This window comes from Leucoraja erinacea, chromosome 10, assembly GCF_028641065.1.
Source record: "Leucoraja erinacea ecotype New England chromosome 10, Leri_hhj_1, whole genome shotgun sequence".
NCBI classification, from domain to species: Eukaryota; Metazoa; Chordata; class Chondrichthyes; order Rajiformes; family Rajidae; genus Leucoraja; species Leucoraja erinaceus.
The window spans coordinates 9,715,478-9,742,146 of record NC_073386.1 but is presented as its reverse complement, the minus strand read 5'-3'; the positions used below and the strand labels follow the sequence as shown (position 1 = coordinate 9,742,146).

The 26,669-nt window shown below is 45.8% G+C and overlaps 1 protein-coding gene across 1 annotated transcript in view; it reads left to right on the top strand.

The window, feature by feature from the left end:
* The window catches only part of abca4b (ATP-binding cassette, sub-family A (ABC1), member 4b), a 147,830-nt gene that overhangs the window by 118,605 nt on the left and 2,556 nt on the right, over positions 1–26,669 (top strand). Inside the window, exons 33-48 of the mRNA XM_055642473.1 lie at positions 859–964; positions 1,844–1,918; positions 2,579–2,748; positions 3,882–4,059; positions 7,805–7,920; positions 8,014–8,161; positions 9,985–10,108; positions 14,583–14,712; positions 17,039–17,156; positions 17,240–17,302; positions 17,413–17,519; positions 18,692–18,833; positions 20,896–21,030; positions 23,474–23,577; positions 23,669–23,761; positions 25,089–25,338. Of these exons, the coding sequence (XP_055498448.1) occupies positions 859–964; positions 1,844–1,918; positions 2,579–2,748; positions 3,882–4,059; positions 7,805–7,920; positions 8,014–8,161; positions 9,985–10,108; positions 14,583–14,712; positions 17,039–17,156; positions 17,240–17,302; positions 17,413–17,519; positions 18,692–18,833; positions 20,896–21,030; positions 23,474–23,577; positions 23,669–23,761; positions 25,089–25,338 (2,059 nt within the window). The remainder of the gene's footprint in view (positions 1–858; positions 965–1,843; positions 1,919–2,578; positions 2,749–3,881; positions 4,060–7,804; positions 7,921–8,013; positions 8,162–9,984; positions 10,109–14,582; positions 14,713–17,038; positions 17,157–17,239; positions 17,303–17,412; positions 17,520–18,691; positions 18,834–20,895; positions 21,031–23,473; positions 23,578–23,668; positions 23,762–25,088; positions 25,339–26,669) is intronic.

Sequence of the window (26,669 nt, the reverse complement as noted above, 5' to 3'; positions counted from 1 at the left end):
TACACATCTGTAAGATCATCCCTCCACTTCCTGGTGCTCCAAGGTACAAAGTCCTAGCCTGCGTAGCCTCTCCCTGTATAACCTCATAGAAACATAGAAAATAGGTGCAGGAGTAGGCCATTCGGCCCTTCGAGCCTACACCGCCATTCAATATGATCATGGTTGATCATCCAACTCAGTATCCTGAACCTGCCTTCTCTCCATACCCCCTGATCCCCTTAACCACAAGGGCCACATCTGACTCCCTCTTAAATATAGCCAATGAACTGGCCTCAACTACCCTCTGTGGCAGAGAATTCCAGAGATTCATCACTCTCTGTGTGAAAAAAAAAATTCTCATCTCGGTCCTAAAAGATTTCCCCCTTATCCTTAAACTGTGACCCCTTGTTCTGGACTCTCCCAACATCGGGAACAATCTTCCTGCATCTAGCCTGTCCAACCCCTTAAGAATTTTGTAAGTTTCAGTAAGATCTCCCCTCAATCTTCTAAATTCTTGCGAGTAAATTCTAGCGATTCATGCCCTCAAGACCTGCAACGTAAATATTCTCGGCACTCTTCTTGCTTTATTTGTTTGTGCATTCCAAAATAATGTTTTGTGATTAAATCATTTATCATGTGCTGTCTTTCTGCTGACTAGACAGCACGCAGAAAAGGCTTTCCACTCACTGTACCTTGGTACACCTGACGGTAAACTAAACTAAACTAAACTAAACTTAACTGAAGTTAACTGAAGTTAACTGAAGTTAACTTAACTTAACTTAACTGAACTTAACTTAACTTAACTTAACTTAACTTAACTTAACTAAACCACACTAAACTAAACTACCAGCCTGAGGTTTTGTTGTTTCATCGTTGCAGATACGGTGGGATTTCTATCGGAGGAAGACTCGCTGGTTTACCAGTCAACCATAAACAGATAACCACGGTCTTCTCTCAACTGGGCCGAATGCTGAATGTCACTGGGGTACGCTTCACCTTCTACTGCTGCAGAGTACAGCCTACAGCCTAGTGAAATGGTTTTTTATTGTCTTCCACTTCACATGATGTGGTTTACCCAACTGAGGAAGTTGCAACGGAACAGCCCATTTATTTTAGTCAGTTCCGTTACAAGAGTAATCAGAAATTAATCAACTGCTATTTCCCTGGGCCTCAACTTTATTTCTTCAGGTTTTTATGTCGTCTCAACTCAACAATTCTCTGTGGCTAATTCCTCACACTCTGCTAACTTCAATAAGAGGAATGCTCCTGTTGATAGAATGCAAGGGAAATTAATTAAAAGTAACCCAAAAGGTTCTTATCGTTTCACTGTGTAGTTTGGTTTAGAGAGACAGTACCGAGCACCGATCCCTGTATGCCAGCACTATCCTACACAGTGGGGAAAATTTACAATCTTTACCGAAGCCAATTAACCTACAAGGGTTTCCGACCCAAAACGTCACCCATCCTTTTTCTCCAGAGATGCTGCCGGTTGCTCCAGCAATTTGTGTCTATCTTTGGTATAAACCAGCATCTGCTGTTCCTTTCTACACATTCATGTGTTCATTTCTCCCTCTAGTGACAGAAAAAAATACTGCTCCTTCCATTCATTTCTTTTTGCGACCTCCATCATTAATTTATTGTTTTCAAAAATACAAAGTGCTGGAATAACTCAGCGTGTCAGGAAGCATCTCTAGAGGACATGGATAGGTGACATTTCGGGGCGGGACCCTCTTCACCTTCATGTCCTCCAAAGATGCTGCCTGACTTGCTGTGTTACTCCAGCACTTGGAATTTTTGTAAAATAGCATCTGCAGTTCCTGGTGTCGATAGTTGCATTGTTTAATTAATTTGTTCTTTATACTAGGGCAATAATACGCAGATGGTATTCAGCAATCTGAATGATTTCATTAAATATTTGGAGACTGAAGAAAATATTAAGGTGAGTCATCAATGTTGATATAATCACCATTGTTCCCTCTTCACTGGATAATAATTATATAATAATAATAATAATAATAATAATAATAATAATATAATAATAATAATTTTATTAGTTATTTATGTTATGACATCGGATGGAAGCTGCAAACCAAATCTCGTTGTGCTTATGTGCAATGACAATAAAATATATTATTATTATTATTACTATTATTATTACTACTATTATTACTATTATTGCTATTATTATTATTATTATTATTATTATTATTATTATTAACAGCCCAAAACATATTTTCCTGTGCTGGATCTGGATGTAGTACGCTGAAATGCTCTAGGTAGGGCATCACTCAGCACTGGACCATTTTATACGGGACAATGTTTTACATTTTTACAAGCCAACTTTTTCACACAAAGGTCATAGATGCATGGAACAAGCTGCGGGAGGAGGTAGTTGAGGCAGGAACTATCGTGATGTTTGAGAAGCAATTAGACAGGTACATGGATAGGACAGGGTTAGAGGGATATGGGCTAAAGTTAGGCAGGTGGGACTAGTGTAGATGGGACACGTTGGTCGGCATGGGCAAGTTGGGCCGAAGGGCCTGTTTCCACGCTGTATGACTCTATGACTAACGTTGATAAATGTAACAATCTGTTGCAGGTGTGGTTCAATAACAAAGGCTGGCACGCCATGATTGCCTTCACGAACGTTGCCAACAATGCGATCCTCCGGGCAAACCTTCCCGAGCAGGAGGAGGCTGAAGACTACGGCATCACCCTCATAAATCACCCCCTCAACCTCACAAAGGAGCAACTTTCAGAAGTGACAGTGTAAGTTGGTGAGAGCTGAGGCCACATTGATCGGACAGGCCATGTGAGTTACTAGAGAAGGCCGCTGCCATCCTTGAGCCCACTGAGTCCGTAACTTCCTCGTTGATCTGACTATAACTTCAATTCCCCATCCTCCCCAACCCCGTGTAACATTCACTCCCTCCTCTATCAATAATGTATCTATCTCCGCTTTACAAAATATTCAAAGATTCTGCTTCATAAGTTCATACAAGTATGGAGCAGTGATAGTGTTGCTGCCTTACAGCGCTTGCAGTGCCGGAGATCCGGGTGCAATCCCAACTGCGGGTACTGTCTGTACGGAGTTTGTGCATTCTCCCCGTGACCTGCGTGGGTTTTCTGAAATCTTTGGTTTCCTCCCACACTCCAAAGACGTGCAGGTTTGTAGGCTAATTGACTCGGTATAAATATAAAATGTCCCTAGTGGGCGCAGGATAGTGTTGATCCATAATAGCGGGGATCGCTGGTCAGCATGGACCCGGTGGGCCGAAGGGCCTGTTTCCGCGCTGTATCTCGAAACTAAAAAACTAAAGTCTACTCCACCATTCAATCTTAGCTGATCTACCTTTCCCTCTTAACCCCATTCTCCTGCCTTCTCCCCATAACCACTGACACCCACACTAATCAAGAAATGCTTATACCACAAGGTTCTCCAAGGACACGTGACTCGCAGAGAGTAAAAATGGGGTTAATCTCTGTTTTAAACGAGTAACTCCTAGTCAAGAGTAAATGCTTTCAATCATCGATATTTGGAGAGTAACATCTGACAGCATCAGCCATGAAGCACTCAACAGCGCGATTCTCCCTCCCTGTTATAACTGTCCCATGTTCACCTATCCCACAGCCAACAATGGACCATTGTGGACTCCACATGCCCATGATTATTGTTGCTTTTGCATATCTTCCGTTCATTTGTCCTAAATAGCATCTATATCTCTCGTTCCCCTTTCCCATTCAATCTCAGTCTGAAGAAGGGTCTCAGCCTGAAACGTCGCCTATTCCTTATCTCCGGAGATGCTGCCCGACCCGCTGAGTAACTCCAGCTTATTGTGTCCGTCCAGGTTTACTGATGTTGTCTCGCTGTCATTAACACCTCCCTGGTTGTGTGATTTCAGCCTCACCACCTCCGTGGATGCAGTGATCGCCATCAGTGTGGTGTTCGCCATGTCTTTCGTCCCGGCCAGCTTTGTGCTCTACCTGATACAGGAGAGGGTTTCCAATGCAAAGCACCTGCAGTTTGTCAGTGGAATGAGCTCAACCACCTACTGGGTCTCCAACTTTATTTGGGATATGGTACGTCACAATCTACTGGTCGAATGAAAAGCATGAGCAAGTAGGCAGTAACTAATGTTAACGCTGGTTTTCACGCAGAGATGTCTTACAGTACAGATCAAACACCATGAGGGCATCAGTGATAGGAGCAGAACTACGCCATTTAGAAACATAGAAACATAGAAAATAGGAGTAGGCCATTCGGCCCTTCAAGCCTGCACCGCCATTCAATATGATCATGGCTGATCCTCCAACTCAGTATCCTGTATCTGCCTTCTCTCCATACCCCCTGATCCCCCTAGCCACAAGGGCCACATCTAACTCCCTCTTAAATATAGCCAATGAACTGGCCTCAACTACCTTCTGTGGCAGAGAATTCCAGAGATTCACCACTCTGTCTGAAAAATGTTTTTCTCATCTCGGTCCTAAAAGATTTCCCCTTTATCTTTAAACTGTAAATGTGGCCCATCTTGTCTACTCCACCATTCAATCATGGCTGATCTATCTCTCCCTCCTAACCCCATTCTCTTGCCTTCTCCCCATAACCCCCGACACCCGTATTAATCATGAATCCATCAATCTCTGTCTTACAAATACTCATTGAAGGCCTCCGCAGCCTCCTGTGGCAATGAATTCCACAGATTCACCACCCTCTGACTAAAGAAATTCCTCCTCATCTCTTTCCTAAAGGAACGTCCTTTAATTCCAAGGCTATGACCTCTGGTCCTGGAGTGCCCCACTAGATGAAAGATCCATGTGTAATATGGGCCTGTAGCACAATGGAAATAGATAATGACAATGGACTAGTCAGAGCCTCAGAATTAAAGGACGCTCTTTTAGGAAGGAGATGAGGAGGAATTTCTTTAGTCAGAGGGTGGTGAATTTGAGGAATTCATTGCCACAGATGGTTATGCAGGCCAAGCCATTAGGTATTTTTAAAGTGAAGATTGATAGGTTCTTGATTAGGAAGGGCGTCAAAGGTTACAGAGAGAAGGCAGGTGAATTGGGTTGAAGGAAAAAATAGATCAGCCATTGCTGAATGGCGGAGTATTTCTCGATGGGCTGAATGGCCTAATTCTATTCCTATGACTTATGGTCTATCAACTCTCCTGTTCCATTCTCAATGAATTTGAGCACATTTTTTTAAATGGATTTGCCTGCCGTTGAGCAGGTTTGATTATATTCATCTTTTCTAGTGATTAGCTATGTCCTTTTTGATTATTGATTCGAGCATCTTGCCAATTAACTAGCTGGCCTGTAGTCCCCTTGCTCATACATATCTCCCCTTTTGAACAAGGGAGTTACATGGGCTCTTTTCCATTCTTCTGGCACTCTCCTGGAGTTTAGCGAGTTATGACATTTTTCAAACGATAGGGCCACTATCTTTGCAGTCACTTCCTTTAATAGCTAGGGGCATAGTCCATTGGGACCTGACGACTTGTGACTTGACAGCTTTTAGCTGTCTGAATCTTCAATACTTTATCCCATGTAATTGTGATATTTGCAGCTTCTATCATGTTATTTGAAATTAGTCCCTCTGTACGTATGAAAATTGTCCCTATGATTTTATATCTGAAGAAGCACCTTGACCCGAAATGTCACCTATTCCCTTTCTCCAGAGATGCTGCCTGACCCGCTTTGTGACTTTATCCAGCAGTTTGTGACTATCTATGGTTTTACATTTCACTCCTCTTCTCCAATTATCTGACACCCCTTTGTCTCCTTTTCACCTCTTGCTGTTGTCACTTGCTACACCCATCTGCCAATCAACCTCCCCCCCCCCCCCTCACCTGTATCCACCTATCACTTATAGAAACAAAGTGCTGGAGTAACTCAGCGGGTCAGGCAGCAAAAAGGGATGGGTGACGTTTCGGGTTGGGACTCTTCTTCGGGTGATGATTTAGGTCTGAAGAAGGGTCCCGACCTAAAACATCACCATTCCTTTTTCTCCAGAGATGCTGCCTGACGTGCTGAGTTCCTCCAGCACTTTGGTTTAAACCATCATCTGCAGTTCCTTGTTTCTCCATCTATCACTTGCCTGGCTTTGTCCTACCTCCACCTCTATTCTCCCACACCACTCGGTTATTCCATTTAGGTTTCCTTGCACTGCCTCAGATTGCACTACAAAACATGCAGCATCCTGCTATTTTGCAGTCATCGATGTATTTATTTTTGTATCGATCATTAATATGTATATTGCTAACTGTGTGATCTTCATGAGGACAAGAAATGTTGTTACACCCTGGTGTATATGACAATTAGCATCCCGATCACAAAGGGAGGTACTGATTCAGATTATTTCATTGTATGTGACAATGAGAACCTCTCATATTGATTGTGTCACTGGGTCCATTTACCTGCACTTGCTCTGAGGGCTTTTATACTTTGGCAAATCAAGTGCTTTTCTAAATACATCTAAAGATGATAAACTGCTTAACCTTACACTGTGAACAAATTGGACGCTTCGTTCAAGTTAATTACAATGCAGAGTGTGCTGTCTCCAAATGCTTTCAACCCAAGCTTGATGCATGGCAGCTTCCCCCATTACAAAAGTGATGACACTGCATAAATACTTCATTTGTCATAAAGTGCTTTAGGGCATCTTGAAAGAGATATGAAACTGCTATAAACCCAAAAGGAAATAAGTAATAATAGCGTGTTGACTCTCTGCCCCTTGCACTGTATGTCCATTATTTAAGGATCTGGCTGATGTGATCTTGGCCCACAATACTCCATATGCAACCGAACCAATGGTTTATAAAGCTGCAACATGACTTCCTGACTTATACTTATGGCACGGCTTTCCTCCGGGTGTTCCAATTGCCACTCAGTTTCTTGGTATAATTGCTGGTAGTTAATGACATGATTGTGGGGAGATTGGGATGAATGCAAGATGAGTATAAATGGCCAGTTCATGTCCGGCACACACACACTCAGCAGATCGAAGGGCCTGTTTCATGGCTGTATCTCTCTACAACTGGGGCGGCACAGCGGTAGAGTTGCTGCCTTACTGCGCCAGAGACACGGGTTCGATCCTGACTAGGGGTGCTGTCTGCATGGAGTTTGTACGTTCTCCCTGTGACCGCGTGGGCATTCCCCCTGGTGCTCCGATTTCCTCCCACACTCCAACTTGGTTTGTAGGGTTAATTGGCTTTGGTAACTGTTGTAACTTGTCCCTACTGTGTAGGATAATGCTACACTTGTTCACTAGTCGGTGCGGACATGGTGGGCCGCAGGGCCTGTTTCCACACGACACATCTAAACCTAAACCTAAACTGGATGAGGAACAGCCAGCCAATGGCCCTAGGCAACATGTTGACCTACTGGAAGAAAGGCTCATAACTCCAAACATAATGTTATTTATATAATATTGTGTTATATTATATGAAGCTTCTATTGATTAGTCAAGCCATCGCCAGCATTTAGAGTCATAGAGTCATGGAGTGACACAGTGTGGGAACAGGCCCTTGGGCCCAACTTGCCCACACCATCAACATGTCTCCAACTAGCTGCACTAGTCCCACCTGCCCGTGTTTGGTCCATATCCCTTCAAACCTGTCCTATCCAGGCACCCATCTAACTGTTTCTTAAATGTTGGGATGGTCCCTGCCTCAACATGTTGGGATAGTCTTTACCTCCTCTGGCAGCTTGTTCCATACCCTTTGTGTGAAAGAAATATGATGGGAACTTTTAATTGAGGTGTTATCTTGCAGCAATTGTAACAATTCTCCTGACAATGAAATGTGATTGTTTCCCTCTTCCTCAGTGTAACTATTCAGTGACCACAGTCATGGTGACCCTGATCTTCATCTGCTTCAAGAAGAAAGCCTTCACCTCTTCGCAGAACCTGCCTGCATTTGTAGCTCTCCTGCTGCTGTATGGGTGAGGCATATAAAATCCGCACCTCAGTCACATTTTGGTCTGCAAAGATAACGCAAGCATCAGGCTTCAACCCCTCGTTGCCTTCTCTTGCAGGTGGGCAGTGACCCCCATGATGTACCCAGCATCGTTCGTGTTCGATGTTCCCAGCACCGCCTACGTGGCTCTGTCCTGCATCAATCTCTTCATTGGCATCAACGGCAGTGCTGTCACCTTTATTCTCGACTTGTTCGAAAACAGCAGGGTGGGTTTATCTTTTGCCTTTCTGCACACCTGCTAATTAGACATTTCATGTTATCCTCTCTCTCTCTCTACTGGGCTGAGGGGGAAGTGGGACGAGGAGTATCCTAGATATTTAAAACACTACGAAATGGTGATATCTCTCAGTTCAAGTAACCCCTGCATTCTCTCTCTCACCGCTCCCTCCTCCACCCTAGCAGTCCTGCCATTTCCGCTGTTCGCATCCATGTATCTCTCCGTTATCACCTCTTCCGCAGCCAACAATGGACCTTTGTGGGCTCCACCTTTCCATTGGTGCCAGCTCTGGTTTGTTCTGAACCTTTCATACCTCTCGTTTCCCACTTGCCCTCTTTTGGCCCAGATCCCTCTCAAGCTTCCCTATCCATGTACCTGTCCTACTATTATTTTAAATGTTGTTATCGTACCTGCCTCAACTACCTCCCTTGGCAGCTCCTTCTATATACCCACCACCATCTGTTTGAAACAGTTGCCCCTCGGGTTCCTATTAAATCTTTCTCCTCTCACGTTAAAACTATGTCCTCTGTTTCTTGATCCCCCTACACTGTGTAAAAGACTCTACATCTCCCTCATGGTCTATATGATTACTCCACATCCTCCTGTGCTCCAAGGAATAAAGTCCTAGCCTGTCCAACCTTTCCCTATTGCTCAGGCCCGGCAACAACCTCATAAATCTTCTCAGCATTTTTTCCAGCTCAACAACCTCCTTTCATTGGGGGGGGGGGGGGACCAAAACTGAACACAATACTCCAAATGTACAACTTGTACAACTGCAACACGACCTCCCAACTTCTATACTCGGGTTTCGGCCCGAAACGTTGCCTATTTCCTTCGCTCCATAGATGCTGCCTCACCCGCTGAGTTTCTCCAGCTTTTTTGTGTACCTTCGATTCTCCAGCATCTGCAGTTCCTTCTTAAACATTCTATACTCAATACCCTGATTGATGAAGGCCAATGTGCCTGAAGCCTCCTTGACCACATTATCTACCTGTGAGGAGCTGTGCACCTGCATTCCTGGATCCCTCTTCTGCACAAAATTCCCCAGAGCCCTACCATTCACTGTGAAGGTCCTCTTCTGGTTTGCGTTCCCAAATCGCAACACCTCGCACTTATCTGCATTAAACTCCATTACAAACTCAGCCCACTTGCCCAACTGTTCAAGATCTAGCTGTAATTTTTATAACCATGAGAGTTATCTGCAAACTTTCTAATTGTGCCTTGTACATTCTCATCTAAGTCGTTGGTATAAACCATAAACAGCAATGGCCCAGCACCGATCCTTGAGGCACTTCACTAGTCAGAGGCCTCCAGACTTCTTCTTCTTCTTGCGTATGGCGTGCACAGCCTAAAGTTGTAGGACAACTTGTTCTATTTGATATTATTTGATTGTGCACGCTGGGTTGATTGCATTCGTCGAAACATGGCAGACCACGTGAAGGTTGCAATCTCCCACCCCACCTCCAGTCTGAAAAACAACCTTCCACCATCATCCCCTGTTTCCTTCCATGAAGCTAATTTTGGCTGGCTGGCTCTGGATCCCTTGCATTCTAACCTTCCAGAACAGCCTACTGTGTGGAACCTTATCAAATGCCTTGCTGAAGACAGTATAAGCAACGTCTACAGTTTTGTCCTCATCAATCTCTTTGGTTACTCGTAAGGATGGTTACTAGTTTTTAATATTTGGTTACTAGTAATGATATGGAAATACACAGCATGCTTGGGGATTGTGCTTTTGTTGTGCAGGTGTGTCCTATTTGCCTTCAGCCAGTGCTCAGCACGTGTAATGGTGATTCTTATTTTCCCCTCCAGGTTTTACAGATGTTCAATTCAATGTTAAAAAACGTTCTGATAATATTTCCACATTTCTGCCTGGGACGAGGTCTGATTGACATGGCCATGAATCAGGCAGTGACTGAAGTATACGCAAGGTTTGGTAAGTTTTCAGAGAGCAAACTTTGCTCAGATCCTGTTGTTCTGAAGCTAAAGATATTGAGCAGTGTGGAGGTGATTATTACACTGAAAATGAAATCACCGTTCCAAGACAAATTCTTTCCCCCTTAAGTTAAGTGGCTTTTGTCAAGAAAGATATTGCAGGAATAATGTGTAGGAAGGATCTGCAGATGCTGGTTGACACCGAAGATAGACACAAAGCGCTGGAGTGACTCAGCAGATCAGGCAGCATCTCAGGAGAACAGGAAAAGGCGGGTTGAGACCCTACAAGGGAGGGGTTTTGACCTGAAACGTCACCTATTCCTTTTCTTCAAAGATGCTGCCTGACCAGCAGAGTTACTCCAGCATTTTATGTCGAATTGCAGGCAGAAACTCGTTACTGCACAACTAGCAACCTCCCTTTTGATTTACCTGCAAGAAGATATAAATGTAGCGATTATTAGCACACATTTAATTTAACCATCCTCTCGGTGGAGACACCTGTACAACCTGCATAAGAGTTAAACTGGGTAAGTCCTCATGTGCCACAATCAAACCATATCACCCTGTGGCAATGACTGTCAGCAGCGGTAGAGTTGCTGCTTTACTGCGCTTACAACGCAGGAGACCAGGGTTCGATCTCGACTATTGATGCTCTGTACAAAGCTTGTACGTTCTCCCCGTGACCTGCGTGGGTTTTCTCCGAGATCTTCGGTTTCCTCCCGTAATCCATAGACGTGCCAGTCAGTAGGTTAATTGGCTTGGTATAAGTGTAAAATTGTCCCTAGTGTGTGTAGGACAGTGTTAATGTGCGGGGATCGCTGGTCGGTGTGGACTCGGTGGGCCGTAGGGCCTGTTTCCACACTGTATCTCTAAACTAAACTAAACTAAACCCTTTGCACAAATAGATGTCTGGACAACAACCTACTTAACAATTGTATTGCCAACGTTAATCACTTGATAGCAATGTCAGAAAATACCGATAAAGCAGAAACGTCTAAAGCAGTGGTTCCCAACCTTTTTGGCCATGCCCCACCTAATCACCTCTAAAATCCTGATGCCCCCCCCCTTGCTTTCCCTTGAGAGAAAATGGAGGAAATAGATATTATAATGGTAACTTAGCAAAAGCTCTTTGAATCGCATTTCTAAATCCAATTCAATAAATAAGGTTCTCCCATGACCTCGCGCGCTTCGTGCGACGTGCATGAAGAGCGATGGCGTGGTGATTATGTAATAACTACACAATAAATACCTTTTTTACCCAAAAAAAATTATTTACTCAAAATAACATCTGAAACATAAACTACATATGGAAAATCAAAAAAAAAAAAATTGAAAATTTGGACCCAGACCTCCTCAGTCGCGCTCAATTGCCCCCCTTAAAAATCAAATTGCCCCCCTGTGGGGCGTACGCCCCACGTTGGGAACCACTGCTCTAAAGCCTATCTACATCATCGACACCAAACTGGTTGAAGAAAGGGTGGCATGGTGGCGCAGTGGTAGAGTTGCTGCCTTACAGCGCCGGAGATCTGGGTTCACTCCTGACTACGGGTGCTGTCTGTACGGAGTTTGTACGTTCTCCCCGTGACCGCGTGGGTTTTCTCGGGTTTCTCCAGTTTCTTTGCACACTCCAAAGACGTGCAGCTTTGTAGGTTAATTGGCTTCTGTAAGAATTGTAAATTGTCCCTTGTGTGTGTGTGTGTGTGTGTGTGTGTGTGTGTGTGTGTGTGTGTGTGTGTGTGTGTGTGTGTGTGTGTGTGTGTGTGTGTGTGTGTGTGTGTGTGTGTGTGTGTGTGTGTGTGTGTGTGTGTGTGTGTGTGTGTGTGTGATTGTGCTAAGTGTGCGTGAATCGCTGGTTGGCACGGACTCGGTGGGATGAATGGCCTGTTTCCGCGCTGTATCTCTAAACTGAATCAGACGAAGTGGGGTGAAACGAGTTTTTATGTTTAGGGTTAGTTTTATTGTTATTGACACGTGTATCGAGGTACAGTGGTTTTAGCATGCTATCCGAACAATCGGATAACTATACATAAACACATGCAATTTGAACTCGTGTTGACTGAATAGAGCAAAGGGGAAGATGCAGAGTGCAGTTACTGGAAAGATGGCTGCGGTTATCCAGCTTGCAGAAGAACAACAATCCTTCTGCTAACCACACACTGATGTACAAATATTCAGTGACGTGTTTACTGCAAGGATAGACCGATTATTGCCTGCGTCACCCGTTTCCTGTTAAAAGAATGTCACAGTAGCTCATGCACACTTCTTATTGAGGCACAGTACTTCTCACCCCTGTTTTGGTGAGGCTGCTCACAATTATATGTGCTCACAAAATAGTGGGAGAATCTAGGACTAGAGGGCATGGCCTCAGAATTAAAGCACGTTCGTTTAGGAAGGAGATGAGGAGGAATTTCTTTAGTTAGAGGGTGGTGAATCTGTGGAATTCTTTGCCACAGAAGGCTGTGGAGTGAAAGTCAGTGGATATTTATAGGGCATAGATAGATAGATTCTTGATTGGTGCAGGTGTCAGAGTTTATGGGGAAATGGGGTTAGGAGGGAGAGATAGATCTTCTTGGGTTTGAGGCAGCAGAAGTTATGTAACGCCCTCCTGGCGCTGCAGCCAGTTCCGCATTCAGCTGCAGCAGGGTGATGCCATCCGGTTCGACATCCGTAGATGCCCACCCGAAAAAGGGCGCATGCTCTGGGTTGGCGCCAAGCCGCAGCGACTGAGGTTGCATTAGGGCTGCAAGCTGCGGCGACTGAGTTTGCATTATTTTTGCTGCTGTCTCTGTTTGTTGTAGTCCACCTGACTGAAGTCAGTTGACAGGGCTCACCACGGGGAGGTCGACAACATGAGCCCCAGAGATAGATCAACCATGATTGAATGGCGGAGTAGAATGGATTGTGCCGAATGGCCTAGTTCTGCTCCAATCACTTATGATCTTATGCTCTTATTTCATCCTGGTGAAAGAATCAAATCTTCAGTAGTTATTACGTTTCTAAGTCACAAGGAAACTACTCAGGAAACTGTGGAATCAGAAATGCATCCACTCTTTGTTTTGCTCATGTACACATGGGATTTTGTTTTCCTGACCTCCTCTCGTACAACCTTGTAATATTACATTGAGCAAAATAAATTAATCTGACATTAACGATCTGAAATCTAGGGAGTTTCAGGACGTAAAGGTTTGGGAGCCAAAGATACCATCACCATTGGGGAGACTGAAAACGTAGAAACATAGAAAATAGGTGCAGGAGGAGGCCATTCGGCCCTTCGAGCCAACACCTCCATTCATTGTGATCATGGCTGATTGTCCCCAATCAATAACCCATGCCTGCCTTCTCCCCATATCCCTTGATTCCACCAGCCCATTGAGCTCCATCTAACTCTCTCTTAAATCCATCCAGTGACTTGGCCTCCACTGCCCTCAGTAGCAGGGAATTCCACAAATTCACAACTCTCTGGGTGAAAAAGATTTTTCTCGCCTCAGTCTTAAATGACCTCCCCTTTTATTCTAAGACTGTGGCCCCTGGTTCTGGACTCGCCCAACATTGGGAAATGTTTTCCTGCATCTAGCTTGTCCAGTCCTTTTATAATTTTAAATGTTTCTATAAGGTCTCCCCCTCATCCTTCCAAACTCCAGTGAATACAAGACTAGTCTTTTCAATCTTTCCTCATATGGCAGTCCCGCCATCCCAGGGATCAATCTCGTGAACCTACGCTGCACTGCCTCAATCACAAGAATGTCCTTCCTCAAATTAGGAGAAAAGACCAGAATTGGGATGTAAGGATACATCAAGGGATTCCAAGATTAGGATCTTACGGAGAATGAATGCATGGGGATATTGAGAATGAGGGTGGGAAATTTAATATCAAAGCATTGCCTGGGAACTACTGTTGGTCATAGATGATGAATGAGCAGAACTTGGTGCAAGTTGGGACACTAGAATACAATTGCACATCACCAGCAATCATTTAGTAATGGGCCCGTATTTGGTGAGAGTCCAGGTCGGGATTTCTCATAGAAAGCTGTAAAGGCAACACCACTGATTCCAATTAGAGTCTTCTCTAGTATCCAGAGACATATACGTTCAAAGAAGGACTGCAGGGGGTCACTGGTGGACCAGTTTTGTATGCTGGGGAGGGTACATTTTTAACTAGGTGCCTACTATAACAGCAGCCACCTTTTCACACTCATGACTTCAGCAGTTTCGGTAAAGTGCTGGATCATTAATACTGATGAAAATAGAATACTGATTTTAAAAAATAGAATAGAATTGTGAGGTTATGGACTTAACTAAATCATAACTAATAAACCTTCAAATAATCTAAAAACTAGTTGAAAATGATACCGCCTCAGTGAAACTAAACGCATTGGCCTCCGCATGGTGTGAGCGCTGGTCGGCGCGGACTCGGTGCGCCAAAGGGCCTGTTTCCATGGTGTATCTCTGAAGCTAAAGTAAACCTTGTTTTGCAGGCGAAGACTTTTATTTTAATCCATTCCATTGGGAGTTCATTGGCAAGAATCTTACAGCCATGGCGATCGAGGGATTCGTCTACTTCCTGCTGAACCTTCTCTTCCAACATCGCTTCTTCCTCAGTCACTCGTACGTACATCCTGAGCAATTCCTTCCCCTATCTCCCATTCATACTAGAAACAGTTCACGTTCCTGCATTGTCCCCTATTCTGGCAAGTTGTTCTTCTTCAGGCAACTCAAAAAGATTAATGGATTTTGTATCAACGAAGATTGGGTGATTAGAATTATTTGAATCATCTGCTCAATGTGGAAATTATCTGTAACCTCATCAATAAGAGGGATATGAGGCCAATCATGGCCAAATGAGACTAGCGTAGATGGGGCGTCTTGGTCGGCATGGACAAGTTGGGCCGAAGGGCCTGTTTCCATGCTGTAACAGGGTTACCTGACAGTGAAGGAATGGAGGAGGCTTCAGGTTTGAAGCAGTGCATGTCTCTGGAAGAGTAGTAGTTGGCAGAGGATATTACAGAGTTAGGGAGGGGATAGGCCAGGGTGGGATCTTGACAGTTGTAATTTAGAGGTGACTGGAAACCAAAAACCTGGGTAGGTTCAGATGTGGAAACAAACAAGGCGAAACTGGTTGACCCCAGTAGCACAAAACTGGCTTCAACAGAAGAAAAGCAAACCAGCTTCAATGCAGACCATGCTACTGGTTTGCTATCAGCCCATTTTCTATGAATGTCCCCTCAATATTTATTTATGCCCCCCCCCCCTCTCTTATGATAGTCATACAGCATGGAAACGGGCCCTTTGTCCCAACTTCCCCACACTAACCAACATATCTCATTTACACCAGTCCCACCGGTCTGCATTTAGCCCATATCCATCCAAGCCTGTCCTATCCATGTGCCTGTCTAAATGTTTCTTAAACATTGGATAGTATCTGTCTCAACTACCTCCTCTGGCAACTCATTCCATACACCCACCACACCCACATGTAAAAAAAAGTTACCTCACAGGTCCGTATTACATCTTTCCCCCCTCACCCTAAACCCATGTCCTCTGGTTCTCGATTCCCCTACTCTGGGCAAGAGACTCTGGGTGTCTGCACGATCTATTTCTCTCATGATTTTGTAAATCTCCAGGACGATCACCCCTCATCATCCTGCACGCCAAGGAATAGAGTGCCAGCCAGCTCAATCTCTTTCCACAGCTGAGGCCCTCACCTCACGGCACCCTTTCCAGCTTGACAACATCTTTCCTACAACATGGTGCCCAGAACTGAACACAATAATCTAAAGGTCTGAAGAAGGGTCTTGACCAGAAACGTCACCCATTCCTTCTCTCCAGAGATGCTTCCTGTCCCGCTGAGTTACTCCAGCAGTTTGCGTCTATCTTCGGTTTAAACCAGCATCTGCAGTTCTTTCTGACAACAACACTCTAAATGCGGCCTCACCAACGACGTACAGCTGCAACATGACCTCCCAACTTCCATACTCAATACTCCGACTGATGAAGCCCAATCAATTCAGCCGAAAACCACCCGTGCTCAACAGTGGGCCTGGCCAAGCTGGCCATCTGCGAGTCATGGGGCCTGGCGGAAGAGGGCTTTGGCCCTTTACTGGGGTTGTATAGTAGTCATTAGAATATTTGTAACATGGTTGTTGGATGATTTTGGAACATGGTGGTGGACATGTTACCTCGGTTTTGTTTTTTTTGGTTTTTGTATCGTGTTAAAATTAAATAAATTATTTTTTGATACAAATGAAAAAGCTCAACAGTCCGGCCTTTAGCTTCCAGCCTGTTGATCTTCCCGTCTGTCTCAGTTTGGCAAAAATGTCGAAACTGTTTTCACTTTTGATAATCGTAGAGACAATAAACAGGGGGCGGAGCTCACCCTCACCTGGCAGCCAGGGAGAACAGAGAGTAAAGGGCCTGTCCCATGGGCATGTGACTCCAGGCAGCAAGCGCGACCTAAAGGGCCAGTCCCACCAGCATGCGCCTGCATGCGGCAAGCGCGACCTAACCAGAAGCGGGGGCCGTGCGGAGGTCGAGTGAGTGACATGAAGTGCGAGCGAAGTCCGAGGGAAGTTCGCGTGTGACGTACGGCGTCGAGGCGGCTGCGGGCTAGCGGGCCGTTGCAGCGCAGAATTTTTTAACACGGTCAGTTTTTCGGTGTCCGGCGCGATGTCGTGACCAGCTCCGCACAACTCTATACGGCACCGGCGATCGAAGTGGGACTGGCCCCGCGAGGCCGTACGGCTCAAGCGACCACGTTAGGTCGCGCATGCCGCATGCAGGCGCATGCTGGTGGGACCGGCCCTTTAGGTCGCGCTTGCCGCATGGAGTCGCATGCCCGTGGGACAGGCCCTTTATACGCACGCTCCCCATATGCCTCGGCCCTTGATGTTTGCGGGCATCCCCGCCAAACTGAACGTCTTCCTGTTTGGTGCAGGCCATCGACAGCCGGCAACCTTCCCGCCATTGAAGAAGATGACGATGTGGCTAAGGAGCGCGAGAGAATTCAGGGCAAAAGCACGCACGACATTCTGAAAATAAAGGAGCTGACCAAGGTGAGTGGAATCCAGTCGTGCTACAGACGGACGAATGTGTGAGATGGTAACCGAGTTATCTAATTCAGGTTGTGTTTCCACAGTATTACGCAGGGAAATCCAGGCCCGCCGTTGACAGGATCAGTCTAGGAATTCGTCCTGGAGAGGTAACGTTCATCCTCCAAATAAACACATTAAAACTATTTGAGCATATATGCAGACAGGTCGTTACATTCGCTCATTCTCTGATACATCTGCTTTGCCACTCGGACTTTAGTGCTTTGGACTTCTGGGTGTCAATGGTGCTGGAAAGACGACGACCTTCAAAGTACTGACGGGCGATATCCATCCCACGTCTGGCGAAGCATCAGTAGCAGGCTACAGGTACCTTCCCCCATGCTCCAAGATGCTCTTAGAGCCAGATGCTCAGAGCCGGATTTACCACTAGGCTTCGTAGACTGAAGACTAGGACCTCGAAATCTAGGGGGCCTCCGGCCAAGGTGGATAATATTTTTGACACTGTCATACGCCTTTCTTACATATGCTGTCACAACACACTGTAGTCTCTAAACAACCCTTCGGTAATTTTCCTTGCCCTCCATTTCAGAATAATAGTGTTTTAAGTCGATAACTCGACACTAGCACTGGCAATAAATAAATAAATAAATGGAGCGGCTTTACAGCCCCCTATCTCATTGGCCAGGCTCGGGTGCAAATCAATTTGGTGGGCCATCTCCCTCTAGCCGTGGGGGTGGGGGATTGGGAGGGGCCTCACAAGTGGAACAGCCTAGGTCCTCTCTTCATCTAAATCCGGCACTGCAGATGCTTGCCCCTTTACCGGGGCTACATCCGCGCCCGGGTGGAGTTAGAGAGGGACATTTAGTACATTTGTAACATAGTTGTTTGGAGTTTAGTGTCTGAATAATGTGGTAATTTTGTAATATGGTGGTGGGTGTGTCACCACTGTTTTGTATTATTTTGGTTTTTGTTGCATGCTCGTAATCAAATAAATTATTTTTGATTCCAAAAAAAAAGATGCTCTTAGAACATAGAAGATAGTGCAGTACATCACAAGAACAGACCATTCAGCCTGCAATGTTTGTTCCGAATATAATGCCCAGACCAACCCTTCTCTGTCTGCACATATTCCATATCCCACCATTCCCTGCATATCAAAATGCCTCTCCAAAGGTTTCTTCAAAGCCACGAACATATCTGCCTCAACCATCACCCCTGCCAGCGTACTTCAAGCACCCACCATCCCCTGTGGAAGAAAAACTTGCCCTGCACATCTCCTTTCAACTTTGTCACTCTCTCCTCAAAGCTGTGCCCTCTAGCATTTGATTTTTTTCCATCCTGGATGGAAAAAAGATTCTGACTATCTGCCCTATCATGAAAATTAAAATCTTAACATTTTGCAAATGAATCCTCATTACGTGGATTTTTCCTTGGAGGTTGAGCACCCGGAGATCTTTGATAACTTTGGTTTATTTTCTGCCTTGTGTTGCATTGCACTGCATGTGTCTTTGTGTGGATCTTCTCCCCACCCCGACTAGTATTCTTGGCCAGATTGAAGATGTCCACCAGAACATGGGATACTGCCCTCAGTTCGACGCCATCGATGACCTCCTCACGGGCCGCGAACACCTCCAGCTCTACGCCCGCCTGCGAGGAGTTCCAAAAGATGAGATGGACCGGGTAATTTTCTCAATGACTGCCAGGGCCCAACTCTTGGCTGCTTTATAAATCTCTCACGCTCCTCCTCTACCCTGCTCTGCAACCTCATTAGTCACAGAGTTATAGAGTCATAGAGTGATACAGCGTGGAAACAAGCCCTTCGGCCCGACTTGCCCACACCTGGCCAACATGTCACAGTTACACTCATCCCACCTGCCTGGGCTTGGCCCATATCCCTCCAAACCTGTCCTATCCATGTACCTGTTTAACTGTTTCTTAAACGTCTCAGCCTTAACTACCTCCTCTGGCAGCTTGTTCCATACACCCACCATCCTTTGTGTGAAAAAGATACCCCTCAGATTCCCATTAAATATTTTCCCCTTCACCTTGAATCTATGTCCTCTGGTCCTCAATTCCCCTGCTCTGCTCAAGAGACTCTGCCCAAGTTTACCCAATCTATTCCTCTCATGATTTTGTACACCTCTATAAGATCACCCCTCATCCTCCTGCACTCCATGGAACAGAGACCCAGCCTGCTCAACCTCTCCCTACAGCTCAGACCCTCTAGTCCTGTCAACATCCTCGTAAATCTTCTCTGAACCCTTTCAAGATTGACAATATCTTTCCTATTACATGAGGTATCTCGAAGCGATGCTGAATGTTTTATACTTATTTTTGACCACATCTGGTAACCAAAGGTCCATAAACTGAGACAATGCATGTGTCAGTTTACTCGTTTGCACAAACAGGGTGTGATTTGTATCGAAATTAAAACAGAAAATATTAGGGCCGACAAAGCAACAATCATTAGAAACATAGAAACACAGAAAATAGGTGCAGGAGGAGTAGGCCATTCGGCCCTTCGAGCCAGCACCGCCATTCAATATGATCATGGCTGATCATCCAACTCAGTATCCTGTACCTGCCTTCTCCCCATACCCCCTGATCCCCCTGATCCACAAGGGCCACATCTAACTCCCTCTTAAATATAGCCAATGAACTGGCTTCAACTACCTTCTGTGGCAGAGAATTCCAGAGATTCACCACTCTCTGTGTAAAAAATGTTTTTCTCAACTAAGTCCTAAAAGATTTCCCCTTCATCCTTAAACTGTGACCCCTTGTTCTGGACTTCCCCAACATCGGGAACAATCTTCCTGCATCTAGCCTGTCAAACCCCTTAAGAATTTTGTAAGTTTCTATAAGATCCCCCCTCAATCTTCTAAATTCTAGCGAGTACAAGCTGAGTCTATCCAGTCTTTCTTCATATGAAAGTCCTGACATCCCAGGAATCAGTCTGGTGAACCTTCTCTGTACTCCCTCTAGGGCAATAATGTCCTTCCTCAGGTTAGGAGACCAAAACTGTACGCAATGCTCCAGGTGTGGTCTCACCAAGACCATGTACAACTACTGTAGAACCTCCCTGCTCCAGTACTCAAATCATTTTGCTATGAATGCTAACATACCAGTCGCCTTCTTCACTGCCTGCTGCACCTGCATGCCTACTTTCAATGACTGGTGTACCATGACACCCAGGTCTCGTTGCATCTCCCCTTTTCCTAATCGGCCACCATTCAGATACTAGTAACTTGCTTATTTAATTTAAAATATTAACATTTATATGGCAGCGACAATGAAGTAAAACTTTGAGAAGCTTTGACTGAATTTGGTGAACGTGTGCACACAAATGCATGTGTACACGTGGATTACAATGAATAAAATGTGACTTCTGTACTATGGAAAGTATAAACGTCTCGGTTTGAATGAGGGCAGCCCTGTATTCTACAAAGTTAGACACAAAATGCTGGAGTAACTCAACGGGACAGGCAGCATCTCTGGAGGGAAGGAATGGGTGACGTTTCGGGTCGCCCGAAACGTCACCCATTCCTTCTCTCCAGAGATGCTGCCTGTCCCCGCTGAGTTACTCCAGCATTTTGTGTCTACCTTCGATTTAAACCAACATCTGCAGTTCCTTCCCACCTGTATTCCACAAACCAGGATCACATTAGACGGGGCATCTTGGGTTGCATGGGCGAGTTGGGCCGTATGATTCGATGGTGCTAAGTCCATGCCGATCCATTTCCAGGTCGCTGAGTGGGCAATTGAGAAGCTGGATCTCACCGAGTATGCTGACCAGATGGCTGGTACCTTCAGCGGAGGCAACAAGCGCAAGCTCTCCACAGCCATAGCCCTCATCGGCTGCCCTGCAGTGGTGTTACTGGTAGGAAACTCTACGGCTCTCCCCCTTACAGCATCTCTAGAACGGGCGCCTGAATTAAACTATTTGACCAACTACTCAGGAAAATAAAACTCTTGCACTACCTGTGGCCCAAGTGGACAATGTAGATCAATATAGAATGTCCAATTTCTCCACAGCAAACTCCCGCAACAAGCAATCCGATAATGACTATATGAGTAAACGGGTCCTTTTCACAATGGCAGGCAGTGACTAGTGGGGTACCGCAAGGCTCAGTGCTGGGACACCAGCTATTCACAATATATATTAATGATCTGGATGAGGGAATTGAAGGCAACATCTCCAGGTTTGCGGATGGCACGAAGCTGGGGGGCAGTGTTACCTGTGAGGAGGATGCTAGGAGGCTGCAAAGTGACTTGGATAGGTTTGGTGAGTGGGCAAATGCATGGCAGATGCAGTATAATGTGGATAAATGTGAGGTTATCCACTTTGGTGGCAAAAACAGGAAAGTAGACTATTGTCTGAATGGTGGCCGATTAGGAAAAGGGGAGATGCAACGAAACCTGGGTGTCATGGTACAACAGTCATTGAAAGTAGGAATGCAGGTGCAGCAGGAAGTGACGAAGATGAATGTTATGTTAGCATTCATAGCAAAAGGATTTGAGTATAAGAGCAGGGAGGTTCTACTGCAGTTGTACAGTGTCTTGGTGAGACCACACCTGGAGTATTGTGTACAGTTTTGGTCCCCTAATCTGATGAAAGACATTCTTGCCATAGAGGGAGTACAGAGAAGGTTCACCAGACTGATTCCTGGGATATCAGGACTTTCATATGAAGAAAGATTGGATAGACTCGGCTTGTACACGCTAGAATTTAGAAGATTGAGGGGGGATCTAATAGAAACTTACAAAATTCTTAAGGGGTTGGAACGGCTAGATGAAGGAAGATTATTCCCGATGTTGGGGAAGTCCAGAACTAGGGGTCACAGTTTAAGGATAAGAGGGAAGCCTTTTCGGACCGAGATGAGAGATTTTTTTACACAGAGAGTGGTGAATCTGTGGAATTCTCTGCCAAAGAAGGTAGTTGAGGCCAGTTCATTGGCTATATTTAAGAGGGAGTTAGATGTGGCCCTTGTGGCTAAAGGGATCAGGGGGTATGGCGAGAAGGCAGGGATGGGATACTGAGTTGGATGATCAGCCATGATCATATCGAATGGCGGTGCAGGCTCGAAGGGCCGAATGGCCTACTCCTGCACCTAATTTCTATGTTTCTATGTTTCTATGATCTGTTTATTTATTGGTACGCAATAGGAGAGGTATGTTCGCCATGACACTCGGAGCATCTCCCCTGTTAGACTTTAGATACAGTGCGCAAATAGGCCCTTTGGCCCACCGAGTCCGTGCTGACCTGCCATCACCCCATACACTAGCACTATCCTACACACTAGGGACAATTTTGTTTTTCACAATCACCATCACAAGCACAATAATACTTTATTAGCCATGTCTGTTTTGCAACATACGAGGAATTTCATTTGCCAAGTCAGTCACACAAATAAAAAGCAGCGGAACACACAAAATACATTTAAACATAAACATCCACCATAGTGACTCCTCCACATTGCTCACTGTGATGGAAGGTGAAAGAAAATTCAAATTTCTTCCCTTCTACGCTCTCCCGTGGTCGTGGGACCTCGAGCCTTCCGTTAGCGGGATGATCTTGACTCCCGTAGCCGGTGGTCAGGCCCTCGGCATCGGGGGGATCAGCTCCTGCATCGGGGGGATGTCAGCTCCCTCACACCGGACGATTGGACCCCACGTTGGGGCTGGTCGAGCCTCTGTGCCGTTGGAACTCCCGACTCGGCCTCCCCCGAGACTGCGAGCCCTTGATGCCGCAGGTCACGGTTGGAGCGATCCCAGGAAAGGGATCGGCTCCTATGTTAAGTCCCCGCCCCATGGTGGGGCACAAAGTCAGTCCGAGGCGGCCTCCAGCTCCATCGATGGTAGGCTGCAGAGCAACCGGAGATGCAATCCAAAAAATAATCGCATCTCTGGCAAGGTAAGATACTGAAAAAAAGTTTCCCCCGACCCCCCTCCCCCTCCCCCACATAAAACAAACTGGAGAACATTTACACAGACTTCTAACACATTTTTAAAAGAAGAAAAAACAGAGACTGTTGGCGGAGCTGCCAATCGTGCAGTGCCAAAGCCAATTAACATTCAAACCAGTACGTATTTGTAGTTTTGGAGGAAACCAGAGCACCCAGAGAAAACCCACACGGTCACGGGGAGAATGTATGAACTCAGTACAGACATCACCCGTAGTCAGGATCAAACCTGGGTCTCTGGAGCTGTAAGGCAGCAACCGGACACCGTGCGGCCCAAAGGACAGACATTTGTTAACTTCAGTTGAACTGAATTGCAGGATTTCATGTGCATATCACTAAGCTGTGAGCTTGTGCCATTAGGATGAGCCGACCACTGGGATGGATCCAAAGACGCGGCGATTTCTCTGGAACTGTCTCCTGGGCGTAATCCGTGAAGGAAGAGCGGTGGTGTTGACCTCACACAGGTGAATGCGCTGCCCGGCAACCATTTACTAAATAATTCCCTGTGTGCTCGATATCTGGAAGTGACTGAATTCTCTGCTCGCTTGCTTACAGCATGGAAGAATGTGAGGCTCTCTGCACCCGGCTGGCCATAATGGTGAACGGTCAGTTCAAGTGTCTTGGCACCATACAGCACCTGAAGTACAAGTAAGTCCCAATTCCTCTCATCATCCCCGGTTGTGTTGCTATCTAGTTGAATTCATCAGGGTATTCAAGCTAAAGTCTTTAGCACCACGAGTTGTTATGTGTTGTGGTGTGGGGGATGACACCGGGTTCGGCAGTCACCACAGGTGGACGCACGTGAAATATTTTATTTACAGTGGTAAAGAAGTCCAGGACCACATGGGGGCGCTGTCCCTCACTGTCAAGGCTCATGTGCCGGTGGTCCTGGCCCAGCAGCTCAGTCCCGGTCTTCGAAGGAGGAGGCCGTGGTGATCTCCCTGTAGTTCACCCTTGCCTCGAGAGGAGGCGCTGGCGGTCTCGGGCTTATCCCAGCGGCTCAGCATTGGGGCTTGAAAGGGCGGTCTCTGGATTATTCTGGCGGCTCAGTCGCTGCCTCCACGTGTGGGCCCAGCCCCTCATTACCTGTGATCAAAACGGCATCAAAGGGAGAGGGTGCTGTCACAGTATCCATTCAAATTCATCTTAGTGCTTTGTAACAAGACAGGAATTTGTACCTAATTCGTCAAACTCTTACCATCTGAAGAGTAAAAACCCATCCATAGAAACATAGAAATTAGGTGCAGGAGTAGGCCATTCAGCCCTTCGAGCCTGCACCGCCATTCAATATGATCATGGCAGATCATCCAACTCAGTATCCCGTACCTGCCTTCTCTCCATACCCCCTGATCCCCTTGGCCACAAGGGCCACATCTAACTCCCTCTTAAATATAGCCAATGAACTGGCCTCAACTGCCCTCTGTGGCAGAGAGTTCCAGAGATTCACCACTCTGTGTGAAAAAAGTTCTCCTCATCTCGGTTTTAAAGGATTTCCCCCTTATCCTTAAGCTGTGACCCCTTGTCCTGGACATCCCCAACATCGGGAACAATCTTCCTGCATCTAGCCTGTCCAACCCCTTAAGAATTTTGTAAGTTTCTATAAGATCCCCTCTCAATCTCCTAAATTCTAGAGAGTATAAACCAAGTCTATCCAGTCTTTCTTCATAAGACAGTCCTGTGGTTTAAGGAGACGAAGGGAACTGCAGATGCTGGTTTACAAAAAAGGAGAAAAAGTGCTGGTGTAACTTAGCGGGTCAGGCAGCATCTCTGAGTTACTCCAGTATTTTGTGTCTATCTTCAGTGTAAACCAGCATCTGCAGTTCCTTCCTCATCAGTGCAGTTTAGTTTATTGTCACGTGTACCGAGGTACAGTGAAAGGCTTTTGTTGCCTGTTAAACCAGTCAGCGGAAAGACTATATATAATTACAATCCAGCCGTACACAGTTCTTACACGATTCATTTACACGATTCACAGGTTTGGAGATGGTTATGTGGTGACGCTGAAGATCAAAGGAAGTCAGCCTGGAGCCTCACCCGACCTGACAGCGGCCGAGACATTCATCAAGAGCAACTTCCCCGGCAGCCTGCAGATAGAGAAACATCACAGCACCATCCAGTACCAGCTGTCTTCATCCTCATTAGCCAGAATCTTTCACCTACTCATCTCTAACAAAGAGCAGCTGAGAATCGACGAGTATTCTGTCTCACAAACAACTTTAGACCAGGTAATCAACTCATAAGGTCATAAGGGACCGGGAGTAGAATTAGACCATTTGGCCCATGACCTGCAACGTGACCTCCCAACCTCCATACTTAATACTCCGACTGAAGAAGGCCGGTCAATTAAGTTGGGAATCGGTCTTCCGGTCTGTCTCGGTTTGGCAGAAATGCCGGCGATCGGCCAAATGGCCTAATTTCTGCTCCTAGAACTTGTGAGCTCATGAAAGTGGTGACTTCCCCATTGAATCTAACTTCCTTTCCAGATTACGTCATGCGCACTTTCAAGATATTAACATTATCCAAATGACGTGGAAATTCATATTCTAGAGCTATGCTGAGAATTGTGTCAGCAAATCCCGTATAGAATAGGTTTCTCCACTGGTGTCTAAGATTTCATGTTCATCAGTTCTAGGAGCACAATTAAGCCATTTGGCCCATCAAGTCTGCTCCACCATTCAATCATGGGCGATCTATCTTTCCCGCTCAACCCCAATCGCTTGCCATCTCCCAATAACCCCCGACACTCTTATTTCCTTCTGATGTGTGGAGTTAGCTGGGTGCAAGCGAGTACTGACCACAACTAAACCCAATTTTATTGATTCAAGTGCAGTATTGTTTGTCTGTATTCCTGATTATGTTTTTGCCCTTATCTGGTTCTTTCCACTGGGAAATGAGGCTGAGGTTTTTGGGAGGGAAACCTACAACCCAACAGTTGTGCCTGCTCTAAAGATGGATACATCCCCAGGATCAAGTATATCCGAAAGATAGACACAAGATGCTGAAGTAACTCAGCAGGTCAGGCAGCATCTCTGGAGAAAAAGGATTGGTGAAGTTTCCCTTGAAGGTCAGGAGCCTTCTTCGGAAGTGTATCCTAGTTCATTGTGGGAGGCAGGGAGGAAGTTACACCGCACCTGTCAGAGATATTTTTATAGAAACACAAGGAACTGAAGTGTCGCCCATCCATTTTTCTCCAGAGACGCCGCCCGGCCCACTGAGTTACCCCAGCACTTTGCGTCTATCAGGTTTATGCCTGTATAACTCGTTATCACCGATCCCATATCCAACAACGGACCATTGTGGGCTCCACATTTCCTTGATTATCGTTGCTTTTTGTATACCTTCCATCCATTTGTTCTGTATCTCTCGTTTCCCGTACCCCTGGCTCTCGGTCTGAAGAAGGGTCTCGACCCAAAACGGCACCTATTCCTTCTCTCCAGAGATGCTGCCTGACTCTCTGAGTTACTCCAGCTTTTTGTGTCTGCCTTCGGTTTAAACCAGCGTCTGCAGTTCTTCCCTGCACGTAAATATTTTTTATCGTAGATATCCACGGGTGAGG